Below are 15,070 nucleotides of genomic sequence, written 5' to 3' on the forward strand. Positions count from 1 at the left end.
CATTGAATATGCGTGACCACATGTAAGTCCTACCAAGTTAATGCTAGACTTGCAAAAAAGATAGGTAAGAGATGAGCAAAAGTTGGATGTGTAACACTTCTCTTAAAATAAAATTGCTAAATTCACATAATTTCAAAATGAACTTGTCAATCCTTGTGATTTGCATATGTAACAAATGATCCTCACAATGTACAACCATTTTTCTGATAGAGTTCTTATAAAATTACAAATTTACCACGAAGTCTCAACATCAAACATCAAGGGAATTCTAACAAATATCTCTTAGTCTATAATCTTAGGTCTAGATGACACTAAGGCACCATTCCCCTTTGAAAAATGTATTACTACTCCAAAAACTTGTTTATCATAGTTTATGTGGAATTAACATATAGCAATTTATAACCAATCAATCACCAAAATAATCAAAACAGTGAATCAATCAGACACAATGATTTTGGTGACGAAGAGGAAACCTTTAGAAATCGTTCTAAAAGTAAAACCTCTCTAGGGCAACCAAACCCAGGAAATCACAATAAGAAAATATTCCAAGATTACAGAAACGAGGAACACTTACAACCCTTTGCAAGTCCTTGACTCTGTAAGATCGACAAGCCTCAAACTCGTCTCCTTGCTCACAATCTTCTTCACACATGATTCTCTTTTATCGGATCCTTCCAATAGACTTCTCAATTGAAGCCCACAATCAAACTAACAAATACTCTAAGAGGGACGATTTATCTCACAACATAAACTCTCTCTTAGCACAACCTCTCACGAACTCTCTGGTGAAAGTTCGGACCTATACAGATAAAGCCTAAAGACCCCTAGTCTAGTTAGAACTCAATTACATTGTAAAATAGACCTAGAAGCTACGGACCGTCCAGACGGTAGGTGGACTCGTCCGGACGGGGCTTGTAAAACACGGGAAACTAAGTTCTCGTAGAAGGCCGTCCGAACAGGGGCTCTAGGGCAACATCGCTTCCGTGCGTTCTTTTGGCGCGGCGCGTCCGGACGGCTTGCAGACAAGGCTCTCGGGTTTTTCTTGTTCATCTACCTCGTCCAGACACCAAGCAGACAGGTTTGCAGACGAAGCTCTCAAGTTGAACAATTACTTTGTGGCACAGATGTCCGTCCAAATGGCTATGAATCCTGTCCGAATGCCCATGTGGATTTGGCACTTTGAACACCATTTTGATCACTAAATATTTAGCCAACAAATAAAACTAACACCCTTAACCAACATCCTAGAAGTAGAACTAGTGGCACAACAAATAGAATGGGGATCAAAAACAATTTTCCCTTTGTTGACACATGTGGTTTTTGAAGCATAAGCGGTTTTGTAAAATCCAATTTCACACATTTCCCCCAATAGGGCTTTCGAAAACTCAAAGCATGGTCAAGAATAACAGAAGGATTAGGCATTAAACTATATCATTATGCATAGAGTTTTCATGGTTTACAGAATCATCAATAGCATTCAAATTATGCAATAAAGCACAAGTCGATTCATTCTCACACTTCTTCACAAGAATGGGAGGGTCACAAAAACAAGGACCATAGACTGTTTCTACAGAGGCGATAAAAGCCATGGAGCTCATATACTTGGAATAATTCAAGCCTTTACCCTTTATTTTCAATGAAGGGTTCTTGCTAGTACCCTTATTGAATGTGAGGAACCTAGCAAACATCTTGGCACACAAGGCCATTTCCTCACCAAATGAATCATTCGAAGATGACTCACTCAAGTCTGGGGGTGAAAAAGGTAGTTACGGTTAGTGGTTATTGGCTATAACCACTTACTGTAACCGCCTGGTTAGTAAAATTCACTAACCGCCTATGCAGTTAGCGGTTAATAACCTTAATAAGCCCTTTTTAAAGAAAAAAAAATTAAAAAAAACATTAAAAAGTTCAATTTTTTTTTTTTTTTTTAAAAAAAACAAAACAAAACAAAACGACATCGTTTATATGGTAATATGATAATACCTTACTACATACGACATCATTTTTAAATTTTTATATATATTTAAAAACAAAAATGATGTTGTTTCATATATATATATATAAAGACAGTTGGCAGTTTTTTCAAAACCTAAAACCACTAGCCGTTACCGCCTAGGCAGTTAGCGGGCAGCGCATCAAGTGCCCACCTTTTCACCCCGGCTAAAGTAAAGTCACATGGATCAGCCAAACAAGACCCGTCATCACTTCTCAATGAGGTGATAGAAGCCATAGAGATATTGTTCTCCAAAGTTGTTATCTTAGCTTTCAATATGGACCGAAAATGCTTTGGACAAGGAACTCCATTATGGTCAAAATTAAAGCACTCATGGCACTTGATGCCTTGAGTATCCTTCTCTTTCTTCTCCTTGTCGTTACTTCGAACATTAAAGGATCTAGAAGTAGCCATAACACAAGGGGTAAGTCCAAAATAAGTGAACCCGTTTTGATACCAATTGTAAAAACACCAAAATCGTGGTCTACCCCAAATTAACAATCGCAAGCAATATATATAAAGAAATAAATCGAAAGTCTTAGATAATCAAATATCGAAATTTGTGATTCAGATAACGAGAAGGCAAGCTGTTTGATGTGATTTTTGAGTAATATTAGCTATATATACACAATATAGATAGAGGTTTTATTTTTTAGAACATATGCTGGAAATGCTCTTAAGTAGCTGATGATACTCTTATGCAACTATTTTGTTTTCCTTCCCCTCGCATCTTTTTGTATTGGGGGAACTTCACTTACCTTCCTTATACTTTCACGCTTTTTGCAGACACCCCCCCCTCCCCCCAAAACCATTGTTCAAAACCTCTTACTTTGATGTATTCAACTTTCGTTTCCTTTCACTTTGCCCCTTTCGTTAGAATTTTCTATTAAATCCTAACGGAAAGGGTGGAAAATTACAATCGTGCCCTTATTTTTTATTAAAAAAAAAAAATTTAGGAGTAGAAAGGTCAAAAGCTAACGGTAGGGGGGTATTTGAAAGGAAATGAAAGTTTGATACACCAAAGTGGGAGGTTTTGAACAATGGGAGGGTGTCTGCAAAAAGCACGAAAGTATAGGGGGGTAAGTGAAGTTTCCCCTTTTGTATTCTTTGATTTTTGTTTAACAAAGCTTAATTATCATTTGTACTAGTTGTAGTTAAATTCGCTAAAAACCTCCTGGCCACCCAAAAAAAAAAAAAAAAAAAAAAATTATTAAATATAATTTTTTAATGTTTTTAATTTAAAAAATTATTATTTTTTAATTAATTATATGGACATGTGTCAATTTGTTATTGGAACTGACATGGCATTCCGTCAAATTTTGGATGGAATTTAGACGGAGGTACCATCTCCGTCTTTAAGCAAACCAGAAGTATCTCCTATGATAAAAAGTAAACCATAAAGGACAAAAAATAAAGAATTTAAACCACATGAGAAAATAAGGTATTTAACCAAACTTTTTACAACAAAACTTAGAAAGCTAATAAATCACTCTCACTATCGTCTTCGACCACAACCCCAATCTGTCAATGGCTAGTTTAGTAGAAAAGCCGTGAATCATCGTGATGCAATTAGATGTAATTATCATTTATCTATTTCTTGACTTGAAATGTAAGCAATTAAATTGGAAAAAAAGATGCAAGAACATAATGTTGGGATAAAAGATGCTACTATATAATATCCTCTTTTCACTTTTTGGAGTTATTTCAGAACAAATCACACTAGTTAAATCTAATTGATATTGCACAGGTTGGACGTGTACAATAAAGACGACAATTTACTTCAAACAAAACACTGAAACGTTACATTAACTATATATATATTTCGTACACATAATATAATCTCTGATAGAGCTGATAGGTGCATGATAGTTTCTTAAATTTGGCATGACAAAATGTATTATTCCACCGCAAACTAAAATCCAATCTCCATACAGACTAATACTACATGATTCAGTGGAACAAAAAAAAAGGGGGGGGGGGGGGGGGGTGGGGGAGGTGAGTATTAACCATCTTAGGTCTCGTTGATCCTTCGAGGGAGATGAGTCATGTTATAGCTCAGTTAGATTTGAAAGAGCGCCTACGGTTCTTACCGTATATGACCCTCATGTGCGGGTCACAGCGAGTATGTGCTATTATGATCATGCGCAGATAGAATAATTACAATTAATCTCTCACACTTGCCTTTTTAAAGGAAAAAAAAAAACAAAATAGGAAAAAAGTGGAGAGAAAAAGTTGCTTCAAATGAACATAAACATTACATCGATGAACACTTGACAAAGGAATCTAGGGTACACCTAAGAGAATAAGAGAGAAGTCTTAGACTTGCTGTGGGGAATCTCCCTAGCTACCAAAGAACTTGATAAGAGAATCAACCTCTTTTTCTTTTCTTTTTTTCTTTTCTGTTTTTTTCTATTCGACAAGAATGTCAACCTACATATAATATTATAAATCTGGACAAAGCCTTAATTGCACTTGTCATTTGAATAATAAAAAAAAAAAGGTAAATAAAATTTACTACAATTTTTTTTTTTTTTTTATTAATATGCATACAAAATTTTGTGGAATTTTTTTTTTTTTTTTTTTCATACTATTGTCTTATTTATAGTTTTGGCCGACACTTACATGCATAATGAATTGCTACAACATAAATTAAAAAGGTAACTTCACTTTAAACTCTTGAATTATCATACGATTTGACAAGCCCCCAAAATTTAAAGAATAAACCTCTCATGCGGTCATGATATAAAAAGAGGGTTTTGCAGCACCCAATAGCATGAAGACACACCATATAAAGCAAAAAAAAAAATGCACAAAAAAACTTTACATGCTAATACACTTGATTTTCTCTCTTTCTCTTCTTCTCGGGTTCTTCATCGAGAGTAGCCTCTTGTTCATTATTTCTCTTCTTCTCTGGGTCACGCCGGCAAGACCCACAGGTCTCCTTTCTCCAAGCGGCAGCCCTCTCCGACGGATCCTTTAGGGTGATAAAATCCCTAAAGGGTTAATCTTTCCCTCTAAGCTAGTTTTGAATCCAAAAACGAGTTTTGAGGCATTAGAGTCTGATTTTGAAGCAGGTTTGCAGAAAAAGGTGCCGGAGATGATGACCCCGTTGAGAATCGGGTCACGCCAGGCGAGACCCACGGCGTGGGTCTAGCCAAACCCATGCTGTGGGTTGTGGGTCTGGCTGGCTAGTCTCACCAGAAATAGCTGGTCTTGCCGGATTTGTTTGGTTCCTATTTAGATTGGGTGTTTTTGTCCTATTTGAATTTGTTGCATTTTTCTTGAAATAATGATGTGTCTCATGCTTATTGGAGGCTGCAAAATGGCTTGTTTTTGCACCATCTGCATAGTAGGGGCTTTCAACTTAAAACCTCTTAATTTGAACCCCTGAACTTTCAATTGCTGTCAATTTGAACCCCTCCGTCAGATTTAGCTGCTAACTTCTAACGGCAATACCTAAAAAGACCAAAATATCCCTGATTTTCCTTTTTTTTTTTAAAGCAAAAAAAAATAATAATAATTATAAAAAAATATATAAATATAAATATAAAGAATAAAAAATTTAAATTAAATTTTTTTTTTTTTAAAAAAAAAGACCTATGGGTCAGTCCAGACCCACGCGGGTCTAGCTGTGACTGGATGGGTCTGGTCGAGACCCAATCATGGGTCAGCAGACCCATGGTGGGTCTCTGTTCTAGTGGCTCATGGTCTTGCACGTCAAGGTCTCTCCAGGCCACGACTCCGCATCTGCCAACAGCGGCTCCGGAAAGATTGGCTATGTTAAGTACCTCATTGACGAAGATGATAGGATCCAAAGGATCTATGACGAGAAATCAGAAAAGTAACTAAAGAAAAGAGAATATAATGATCACTTCGAGGGGATCAGGACTCCTATTCTTGCATTATGCAAAGCTAATTTTCCTGGATGACTTTGCCATACGGCATCTACAGCTTTATAGGGGAAAAATTAAGCTAAATATGAAAATACGAATTCAAGAATAACTAAGAAAATACGTAACTTGCAAGAAAACAATCTATATAAGGAAATTTACTTAGTGGCCAAGCCAAGTGTAAGGACCAAGCAAAGAGAGGATTCTAGAACCCTCAAGAATCCTATCACTCCCCCACCCTTAGAAACAACCTTGCCCTCAAGGTTGAATACTACGAAAGTCAGGAAACCGCTCCTTGATGGTGTCGTAGGGCTCCCATGTGGCATCTTCTTGGGGCAGGTGGACCCACTGGACGAGAACTTCGACGGCAGCTCGATTATGGCGTTTGACAAGCCTACGATCTAGAATAGCAGCAGGTTGAGCACAGACTTCTCCGGTAGAAGTAATGTCAGGCAAGTGCTGTTGGGGAAATACAATCATGCCCAACTTCTTTTTCAAGTAGGAAACATGGAAGACCGAATGGATCTTGGAGTCATGTGGAAGATCGAGGCGATAGGCGACAGGACCAATAGCTCCAGAACTTTATAGGGTCCATAAAAACATGGTGACAGCTTCAACGACGAACGCACCTGGATGGAGATTTGGCAGTAAGGTTGTAGACGGAGGAAGACCCAATCACCAATGTTGAATTCATGTTCAATCCTATGCTTATTGGCCTGATGCTTCATGCGAGATCGGGCGGCGGTTAGGTTATCCTTAAGAAGCTACAAAAGTTGGGTGCGATATTCAAGAACACGATCAACCTAATCCACCACCGACGAGCCTGTAGTGTAGGTTGGTAGTATCGTAGGAGGCCACCCATAAACTGCTTCAAAGGGAGTCATCTTGGTAGCAGAGTGATAAGTGGTGTTATTCCACCATCCGGCCCAGGGAAGCCACCGGACCCACTCTTTGAGCTTATCTTCTGTGAAACACTACAAGTAGTTCTCCAAACACCGATTCACTACCTCTGTTTGTCTATCGGTTTGGGGATGATAGGCGGTGCTTGATGTAGTATTTTTGTGACCAAAAATATCAATTATAAAAATAACCGCTCGCAATAGGACGAATCTTTGTAGGATACGGCTATAGAGTGGGTGTCGAACCTCAAGGACTACAGGGGTTTTATTATCAAATTCGAAAAATCAAAGTTAACTTAATTAAAAAGGAAATTGATTTGATTTTCTTTAAAACTAAAGTGCATGAAAATAAAAGAGATTTAAAATAAGAGAGAGAGTTTAGGGTATTGACTTCACCTCTATCCGCACAACAATGGCCAATCATAATTAATCCCAGAAATTCATTCTATGCATGTTATAAATAAACAAAAACTTCATTATTAAAGAATAAGCATTATCTATCTTCAGTTGGCACGAATCGTCCATCTAACCACTAAGATGCAGTATGACCCGTCTTCCCTAAGTATAAATTATCAAATTCTTTAACAGGATACATACAATCAATGAATAAGTGTAACCCATCTTTAGTAGGCACCGACTGTCTACCTAAATTACATTAAACTAGAGTGTAATACAATCCATCTTCCCTAGGCATGGCCTATCAAATCCTATTGATCATATGTCAATTAAACCCATTGTATAACCATCATCCTCATAATCACAGAAAACAAGAATGATTTGAGATCAATAAAAGTAAAATACTTTCTAAGACGAGAAGAATTTCACAAATATTGATTTTAGAATTTAAGAACAATTGCATTTAATTATTAAGAATATAATCGAAAGGTAGCAATTCTCATAGTTATACAATCAACATGCATAAATTGAAAATCTAGAAATTAAATACAGTCAAACCATTGTGCTTGGATAGGGTTACATCAACACTCCACGAAGGGGTTTAGCCGCTCATGGTCTTCTAAGCTCCAAAGACAAATTTCTAATTTCTAGCTCTAGGAAGCGGTATGTCTTTTTTTTTTTCAATGCTTAGAGTCCTATTTATAGGGATTAATAGAACCTTAGAAACCCTAGGAATCCCAAAAAAATCGTAATTCAGTCTCCCAGTCGGATTGGGAGAACTAGAAAAACTTTCCTTATCAATTTTGGACTCCTTTTTGTCTCTGCCGCCCGTGTGCGCTCGACCGCACTATAGCTGCGCTCGAGCGTACTGTAGCTACAATAACATGCTAAAGTAACTTTGCTACAGTACTTGAAATGCATTTTGAGCCCAAAATCAATGATTTTCTTGTATCTTTATTAAACACCTGAACACACAAAAACAAAATAAAATTAAACAAACAACAATGCTAAGGAATTAACATATGCAAATTAAGGGGCTCGAATGTGCAACATTCGGCGCTTATCAATGCTCATCTTTAATTGGGTGCCCTGCAAACGGAAAAGCTCCTTTCAAAAGTTAGAAGTAAAAATCTTATCCCAAGCACTTACTATCAATTAAGGAAATCCATGCAATTTGACAATGTTGTCCACAAAGAGTTGTGCAATAGTCAACGCTGTGTAGGGATGGGCAACGGGACAAAAGTGAGCATACTTCGTTAGGCGATCCACCGCAACGAAGATGGTGGTTTTACCATGGGAGGATGGTAAGCCATCAATGAAGCCCATAGAGATATCTGTCCAAGCTTCTGTAGGAATTGGCAACAGTTATAGTGGTCCAGGGCTTGCTACTGTTTCGCCCTTCTGTCGTTGGCAAACTTCGCATTTAGTGACAAAGTGCTTGATATCCTTCTTCATCCCCTTCCAATAACAAATGTGAGAATGCGCTTGTAGGTTCAAAGGAACCCGGAATGGCCAACACTAGGCGCTGTGTGTAATTCCTGCAAGATAACAGATTTGTGAGTGGAATTTGTAGCCAACATAATTTGCCCTTGGTAGCGGAGATGGTCCACAACCAATGAGTGATGTGGAATGGAGGAGGGATCATGTGTCAGCCGCTGAACAATCTTTTGGAGCTCAGGGTCACTCCACTGCTCTTCCTTAATGAGCTCAAAAGTAGGCCATGTACGTGTAGATAGACTATGGAGCTCGGCATGCTCTGGGAGGCGAGAGACCGCATCGGCCACCAAATTCTCAACCCCCTTTTTGTAGACAATTTCATAGTCATACCCGAGCAATTTGGTTACCCACTTATGTTGCTCCATGGAGGAGATCCGTTGTTCCAATAAATATTTCAGGCTGCAATGATCAGTTTGCATTTAGAACCGACAATCAATTAAGTAAGGTCTCCATTTGGTAACAACATGGATGACAAGAACGACACCTCCCAAGAACGAATGCTCTGATGCTAGATGATTGGATCCAAGGGATCTATCACAAGAAATCAGAAAAATAACTAAAGAAAAGAGAATATAATGATCACTTCAAGGGGATCAAGCCTCTTATTCTTGCATTAAGCGAAGGTAATTTTCATTGATGACTTTGCCATACGCCATCTACATCTTTTATGGGGGAAAATTAAGCTAAATATGGAAATACGAATTCAAGAATAATTAAGAAATACGTAACTTGCAAGAAAACAATCTATATAAGGATATTAACTTAGTGATCAAGCCAAGCGTACGGACCAAGCAAAGAGAGGAGTCTAGAACCCTTAAGAACCCTATCAGAAGAGGACGGCGTCAACAACCAAAGCGTCGTCCTCAAGTGCGCCGAAATCCAAAATGCCATCTCTGAAGGTCTCCATTTCTATCGTTCAATTTGAAAATTCTCAATTTTAGTTGTTTCAAATTCTTTTTTTTCGACTGATGGTTATTAATAAATTTGAGAGTGTTCTTGTTTTTGGTTTTTTGCTTGAGTTTGGATTCGTCTAACTTGATACTACGCCTTTGAAGATTTTCTTCCATTCGACGTGTCTATCGGCATTTTTTTAGGGTTCATGCGTGAAGGAGAGCAACAATCTCTTTTTTTTAAAAAAAATTGGAATTAAGGGTAAATTTGGAATTTTATTAAAAAGACGGGAGTATAAACGTCATTGTCACACTTTTAACGTTTAAAATATGACGGATGGGTTTAAATTGATTGCAATTTAAAGTTCAGAGGTTCAAATTGAGAGGTTTTGAAGTTTGAAGGGCTTGTCAAATCGCGTGGTAATTTAATGGTCTAAAATAAAGTTACCCCTAAATGAAAATACTTGATAAATAGATAAATGTTGGAGCTCACACTTATGTGAACTTGAACTTAATTACCGAAGATTTTGTCGATTTTTCATTTTACGGGACTGTTGCAATTAGAAAAAACGGAAGTGGAAGAGTAATGCTACACTTATTCTTACTTCTCCACATTCATTAGAAAAAAACATAAGCGATAGAATTAGCCCTATATGAGTCTTGCTAAAAGGGCAAGGCTGATTTCAAATCTAAAATGAAATATATACTGTGTTGGAAATTAAACTGATTCGCGGGCGATAATGGAGCCACAATTCAAATTAGAATAATTTGTAAAAGAATAACAAGTGGTGAGTCCTACAAATCTAATGATTGATTTTTTTTTAATAAAAAAAAATTAAATAAAATAAAATTTTTTTTTTTTTTAAAAAAAAAAAGTAGATGCTCTAACTTTTTTTATTGGGTTAAATTCACTTTATCCCTCTGAAGTTTCAAGGATTTTTCAATTCGAACCCCAATATTTAAAAATTGGCAATGTACCCCCTTAATGTTTCAAAAAATTTCAATTCAGACCCTCCGTTACTAATTTCCGTCTAATTGGACGAAATTTTTTTTTTTTAAAAAAAAAAAAACATTAAGAGTAATTACGTAATTTCATAGATTTCCATCCAATTTGACGAAAATTAGTAACAGGAGGTCTGAATTGAAAATTTTTGAAACATTAGGGTGGTACATTGCCAATTTTTAAACATTGGGGTTCGAATTGAAAAACTCTTGAAACTTCAGGAGAGTAAAGTGAATTTAACCCTTTCTTATTTTATAACTCCCACCCTTTTTGAAATGCCTAATATGTCTCTAAAAATTACCCTAAATACCTAATTTCTCTCTCTCTCTCTCTTTCTTTCTTTTTTTTTTTTTACATGTCCACACAAGAGATGGGAGGGGGACCTCCACTTCATTAGGCGTGATCACAGCTAATTGAGCTACCTATTGGGAACCTTTATAGGAATTTTAAGTTGAAGGCGTAACAAAAATACTGTTCCTCTCTCTACTATCTACATTTCTAGGGTAACCATCATTCACTTTAAAGTGTGAAAATGAAAAGGGAGACTCTTGTAGTTTCCTAAGTGACAAAAAAGAGCTAATCGTTCGTTTGTTGTAAGACAAGCACGAGATCTGATTTGTCGAAGATCCGCTTAAAGTATATTGACATATCAAATAACTTTTAAGTAACATTTGGTATCAAGCCTTATGTGCTTGTTTCCGCCCTTATCAATGTGATTATATGATTTCTACTCAGAATTTTAGTAGAGAGATTTTACAACAGCAAGCGTAGAAATTAGAAAGGCATAACAAAAGATATTGTTCCTCTTTACTGTCATTAGGGATGAAAATGCGGTTACGGTTAATAGTTATTGGCTAAAACCACTAACCGTAACGACCTAGGTGATTAGTGGGTTCTAACCGCTTTTTTTAAATAAAACAAATTTTAATTAATTAAAAAAAAAACAAAAAAACAAAACAAAATAATGTTGTTTCTATGGCAATACAATAATATTATACAACATCGTTTCTAGATTTTTATACACAAAAATGACATTGTTTCATGTATATATGCGATTAGCGATTAACGATTAGCAGTTAACGGTTTTGAAAAAAACCTAAAACTGCTAACCGCAACCGCATAAGCGGTTAGCAGTTTTTACTAACCACCTTCAAAAATGGTTAATGGCGGTTTGTAACTGCCCACCTTTTCACCCCTAACTATCATAATCCCTATGGTAACCATCAACGGCCCTAGTTTGAAGTGTGAAAATTAAAAAGAGATGTTGGTTGGTGTGATTGTGCATTGGACATAGGGTGTTAAACAAGGAAGAATTCTGACTTGTGGAAGATCTGGTTGAAGTGTGATATATCAAATAACCTTCATTCATTTAATGTACGTGTAAAACCTTCATTAAAATTTTAGTTCATTTGAATGATATTTTTGCTATAAAAAAAATGACTCATAAATATTTTTAAAAATTTATTTGAGTTAATTCAAAAGCCAAGGACCAAAATCTTCAAGTAGTTCTTGATTTTGCAGTTTAATTTTAAAATAGCATATTTCTTTACATCTGTTTCTTCTTAAAGTTCGATCTTAGTTTGGAAATTTTATTTTCTGCTATACAATTTCATTTTTGCACTCATAATTGCACAGCAAAAAATAATAATTCACAAGCCAACATTGAACTGTATAAAGAACAAATAAAGAGCTGTGCTATTTAAAATTAAACTGTAAAATAGAAATTACTTGCTTGAAGAATTCTGTCACTCCTTGACTTTTTGGGAAAATTTTACTCCTTGCTTCTCACCGAAGAACGTGTGATCTTAGGGATTAGTAGACCTTTCGAACTTCTTACCAATGACTGAAATAACCAAGGGAGTGTGGGCTCCTTCCTTACTCTTCAAAAATTTTAACTTATTCTTGAGAGTTAACTCAAGAATATTAGTTTTTGGTAAATACTAAAGAGCTGTAGAGATTGTGTGTCTTGTCAAAAGCTATAGACTACAGCCCATTAAATAAAAAGTCTCACTTGGTTAAATTACATCAGCTTGGTAAGAGACCAAAAGAAGAAAACAAAATAAAACTAATTCCAAATAGTCTTAACTTTCTCAAGTCACCATTCAATTACACTTGATTCTACCAAACAATTGTATTTGCACTATGTATAATTTTTTATTAAAACAACTAATACCTTTGAGTTACTTAATATTGACTTATGATTCTTCTATAAAATCTTTCGTAGCAAAATTATAGCAAAAGACACCGTCACTTAATTCTCTATCTCTTTATCTTTAAGTTACTAAGTTTATTATTATTCTCGTACGAGTGAAAGACTTATCACATGCACATTATTTTCGCATGCAAAACCAAAATGCCCTAGTCAGGAACTGAAAATAATACAATTTAGGGGAAAGTCCACATAACTCCCTCAAACTACCACTCAATTGACAATGTCCCCCCCAAACTACCAAAAATTGTCAATGTTCCCCCTAATGACGAAATTACCCTTAGTAAAATTTTTTTTTAAAAAAAAAACTAAAACTAAAACTTCTAGAACAAACCTAAAACTAACCAAAAAAAAAAAAAAAAATAGAAAAGAAAACCAAACGAGGGCCAATTTTTTTAAAAAAAAATCAATTTTGTAAGAAAAAAATTAAAATAACTTCTATTTTTTTTTTTATAAAACTTGAAAATTTTCTTTTTTTTTAAAAAAAAAAATTTGTTTTATAATTTTATTTAAATAAAAATTTACGTTTAAAAAAAAAAATTTCGTTTAATAAAATGAAATTTTTTGTTTTTTTAAAACTATATAAAAAAAATAGTTTTTTTAAAAATTAAAAATTTTTGTTTAAAAAAAATTGTTTTTTTTTTTTTAAAAAATATTATCTTTAAATTAAAATTTTTCGTTTTTTAAAAAAATTAATTTTTTTTTAAAAATTTTATAGTGATATTTTTGTCTTATTGAAAAATCTATAGGGGCATTTTTGTCTTATTGCTAGTCTTAGGGGGGACATTGACAATGTTTTGGTAGTTTGGAGGGGACATTGTCACAATTGAAAGTTTGGGGGGGACATTGTCAATTGGGTGGTAGTTTGAGGGGGGTATGTGGACTTTACCCTACAATTTATAAAATTTATCTCACGGAAAAATTTCTTATCTTTTTTTAAAAAAAATGACTTGGATTCCTTCTTGAGAAAAACTTTCACACAATATTACATATAATTACCCAACACACCAGGGATGTTGATAGCAATAAAGGTCTCATGACTCATCCATAAATGTATCAAAATAATCTCTATTTCACATCTAAGTACACAATCTTCATAAGATTTAAAGTCAATATCATAAGTAATTTTAAGAAGTTATTTTATTTTCTATTAACAATATTTTGTGGAAACGCATAACGCCTACACATCAGAATTCAATGTCTAACAATATTTTGCTAATTAAATGCCCAATTCCATTACCAACTACGAAGTACTCAAAGTTTAAGGTGTTTGGTTTGCAAAATAGACCCCTAAAATATAATGGTTATTCCTATAAAATAGTCATTATTTTGTTTGGTAAGGGTCTATTCCTAAGAATAGTTATTCTTTAAGGAATTGTATACATTTTCCAAAAACACTCATATTATTATTTTATTTTATTTTAAAAATAAAAATAAAAAATAAAAAACATGAAAATAAAGTAGGTGTCCGACCACCCCAATCGGTGGTCGTCCGCCACCCACAGAAGAGGCCGGGGGTAGTCACACCACCTTGAGGCGTTTGGGGTGGTACAACCACCCCTGTTGCATTTTGGGGTAGCTACGGCCACCCTCAAGGGCGTCGAGGTGTGGTCACAGCCACACCAGTAGGTTGTCTAGGGTGGCCGTGGCCACCCTATATTTGCTCCGGGGGGTGGTGCAATGGGTGGCCGACCACCCCAATGTGTGGTCGGCCACCCACTTTCGTTCTATGTTTTTTTTTTAATGAGTTCAAAAAATAAATAACTAAATAATATTAGAATTTTAGTAATTTTGATTCAATTTTAGTTAAAGCATGTGTGTTGTTCCCAAACTAAGGAATAGGAATAACTATTTCATCTACTCTCCTCTACTCCTAGTAATAATTATTCCATTTCCTAATGGAATACACATTTCGCGAACCAAATGAACATAAGACTACAAGGTTTATAAACTAAGACCTTGTGTGACAACCCTGTTACTCACAGCATTATTCATATTCAATGCAATCCAATGACATTTCACATGCATAGCACACATAATTGTAATAAGGATGTAAAATACTATATGTCATATACTCAAATAATTTAATCAGTTATAACAACTTATATTCATTACAATTTTTAATGTCAATCATAGATATAAAATCATTGAGATTTAGAGCATAATTCCCAACACAAAACTCACTATAACACATATGGAGCTTATCATTCGAAGCAGCTTGGAACAAACATGGAAAGGTACACCTAGAAAGCTTTTTACTATGCTAAACAGTAGCTTGTTTGAACCGAAAATC

The 15,070-nt window shown here is 35.2% G+C and overlaps 2 protein-coding genes across 2 annotated transcripts; both read right to left on the reverse strand.

Annotated features, from left to right (window-relative positions):
* Positions 1–6,141: 6,141 nt before the first annotated feature.
* On the reverse strand, positions 6,142–6,577 carry LOC148584072 (uncharacterized). The gene is made up of 2 exons (XM_088518728.1): positions 6,513–6,577; positions 6,142–6,463 (listed from the first exon to the last, which is right to left on the reverse strand). The coding sequence occupies exons 1-2, from the start codon at positions 6,575–6,577 to the stop codon at positions 6,142–6,144; spliced, it is 387 nt and encodes a 128-aa protein (XP_088374854.1).
* Positions 6,578–8,671: 2,094 nt separating this feature from the next.
* LOC148584073 (uncharacterized) lies at positions 8,672–9,040 on the reverse strand. The gene has a single exon (XM_088518729.1). The coding sequence runs from the start codon at positions 9,038–9,040 to the stop codon at positions 8,672–8,674; it is 369 nt and encodes a 122-aa protein (XP_088374855.1).
* Positions 9,041–15,070: the final 6,030 nt, after the last annotated feature.

This window comes from Corylus avellana, chromosome 8, assembly GCF_965113065.1.
Source record: "Corylus avellana chromosome 8, dhCorAvel1.hap1.2, whole genome shotgun sequence".
Classification (NCBI taxonomy): domain Eukaryota; kingdom Viridiplantae; phylum Streptophyta; class Magnoliopsida; order Fagales; family Betulaceae; genus Corylus; species Corylus avellana.

Excerpts from the sequence above, each read along its gene's own strand:
- LOC148584072 (XM_088518728.1), bottom strand. The coding sequence starts at position 6,577 with ATGAATTCAACATTGGTGATTGGGTCTTCCTCCGTCTACAACCTTACT. Across the intron at positions 6,464-6,512 it reads ACTGCCAAATCTCCATCCAG|TTCTGGAGCTATTGGTCCTG; the intron begins GTGCGTTCGTCG and ends GACCCTATAAAG.
- LOC148584073 (XM_088518729.1), bottom strand. The coding sequence starts at position 9,040 with ATGGAGCAACATAAGTGGGTAACCAAATTGCTCGGGTATGACTATGAA.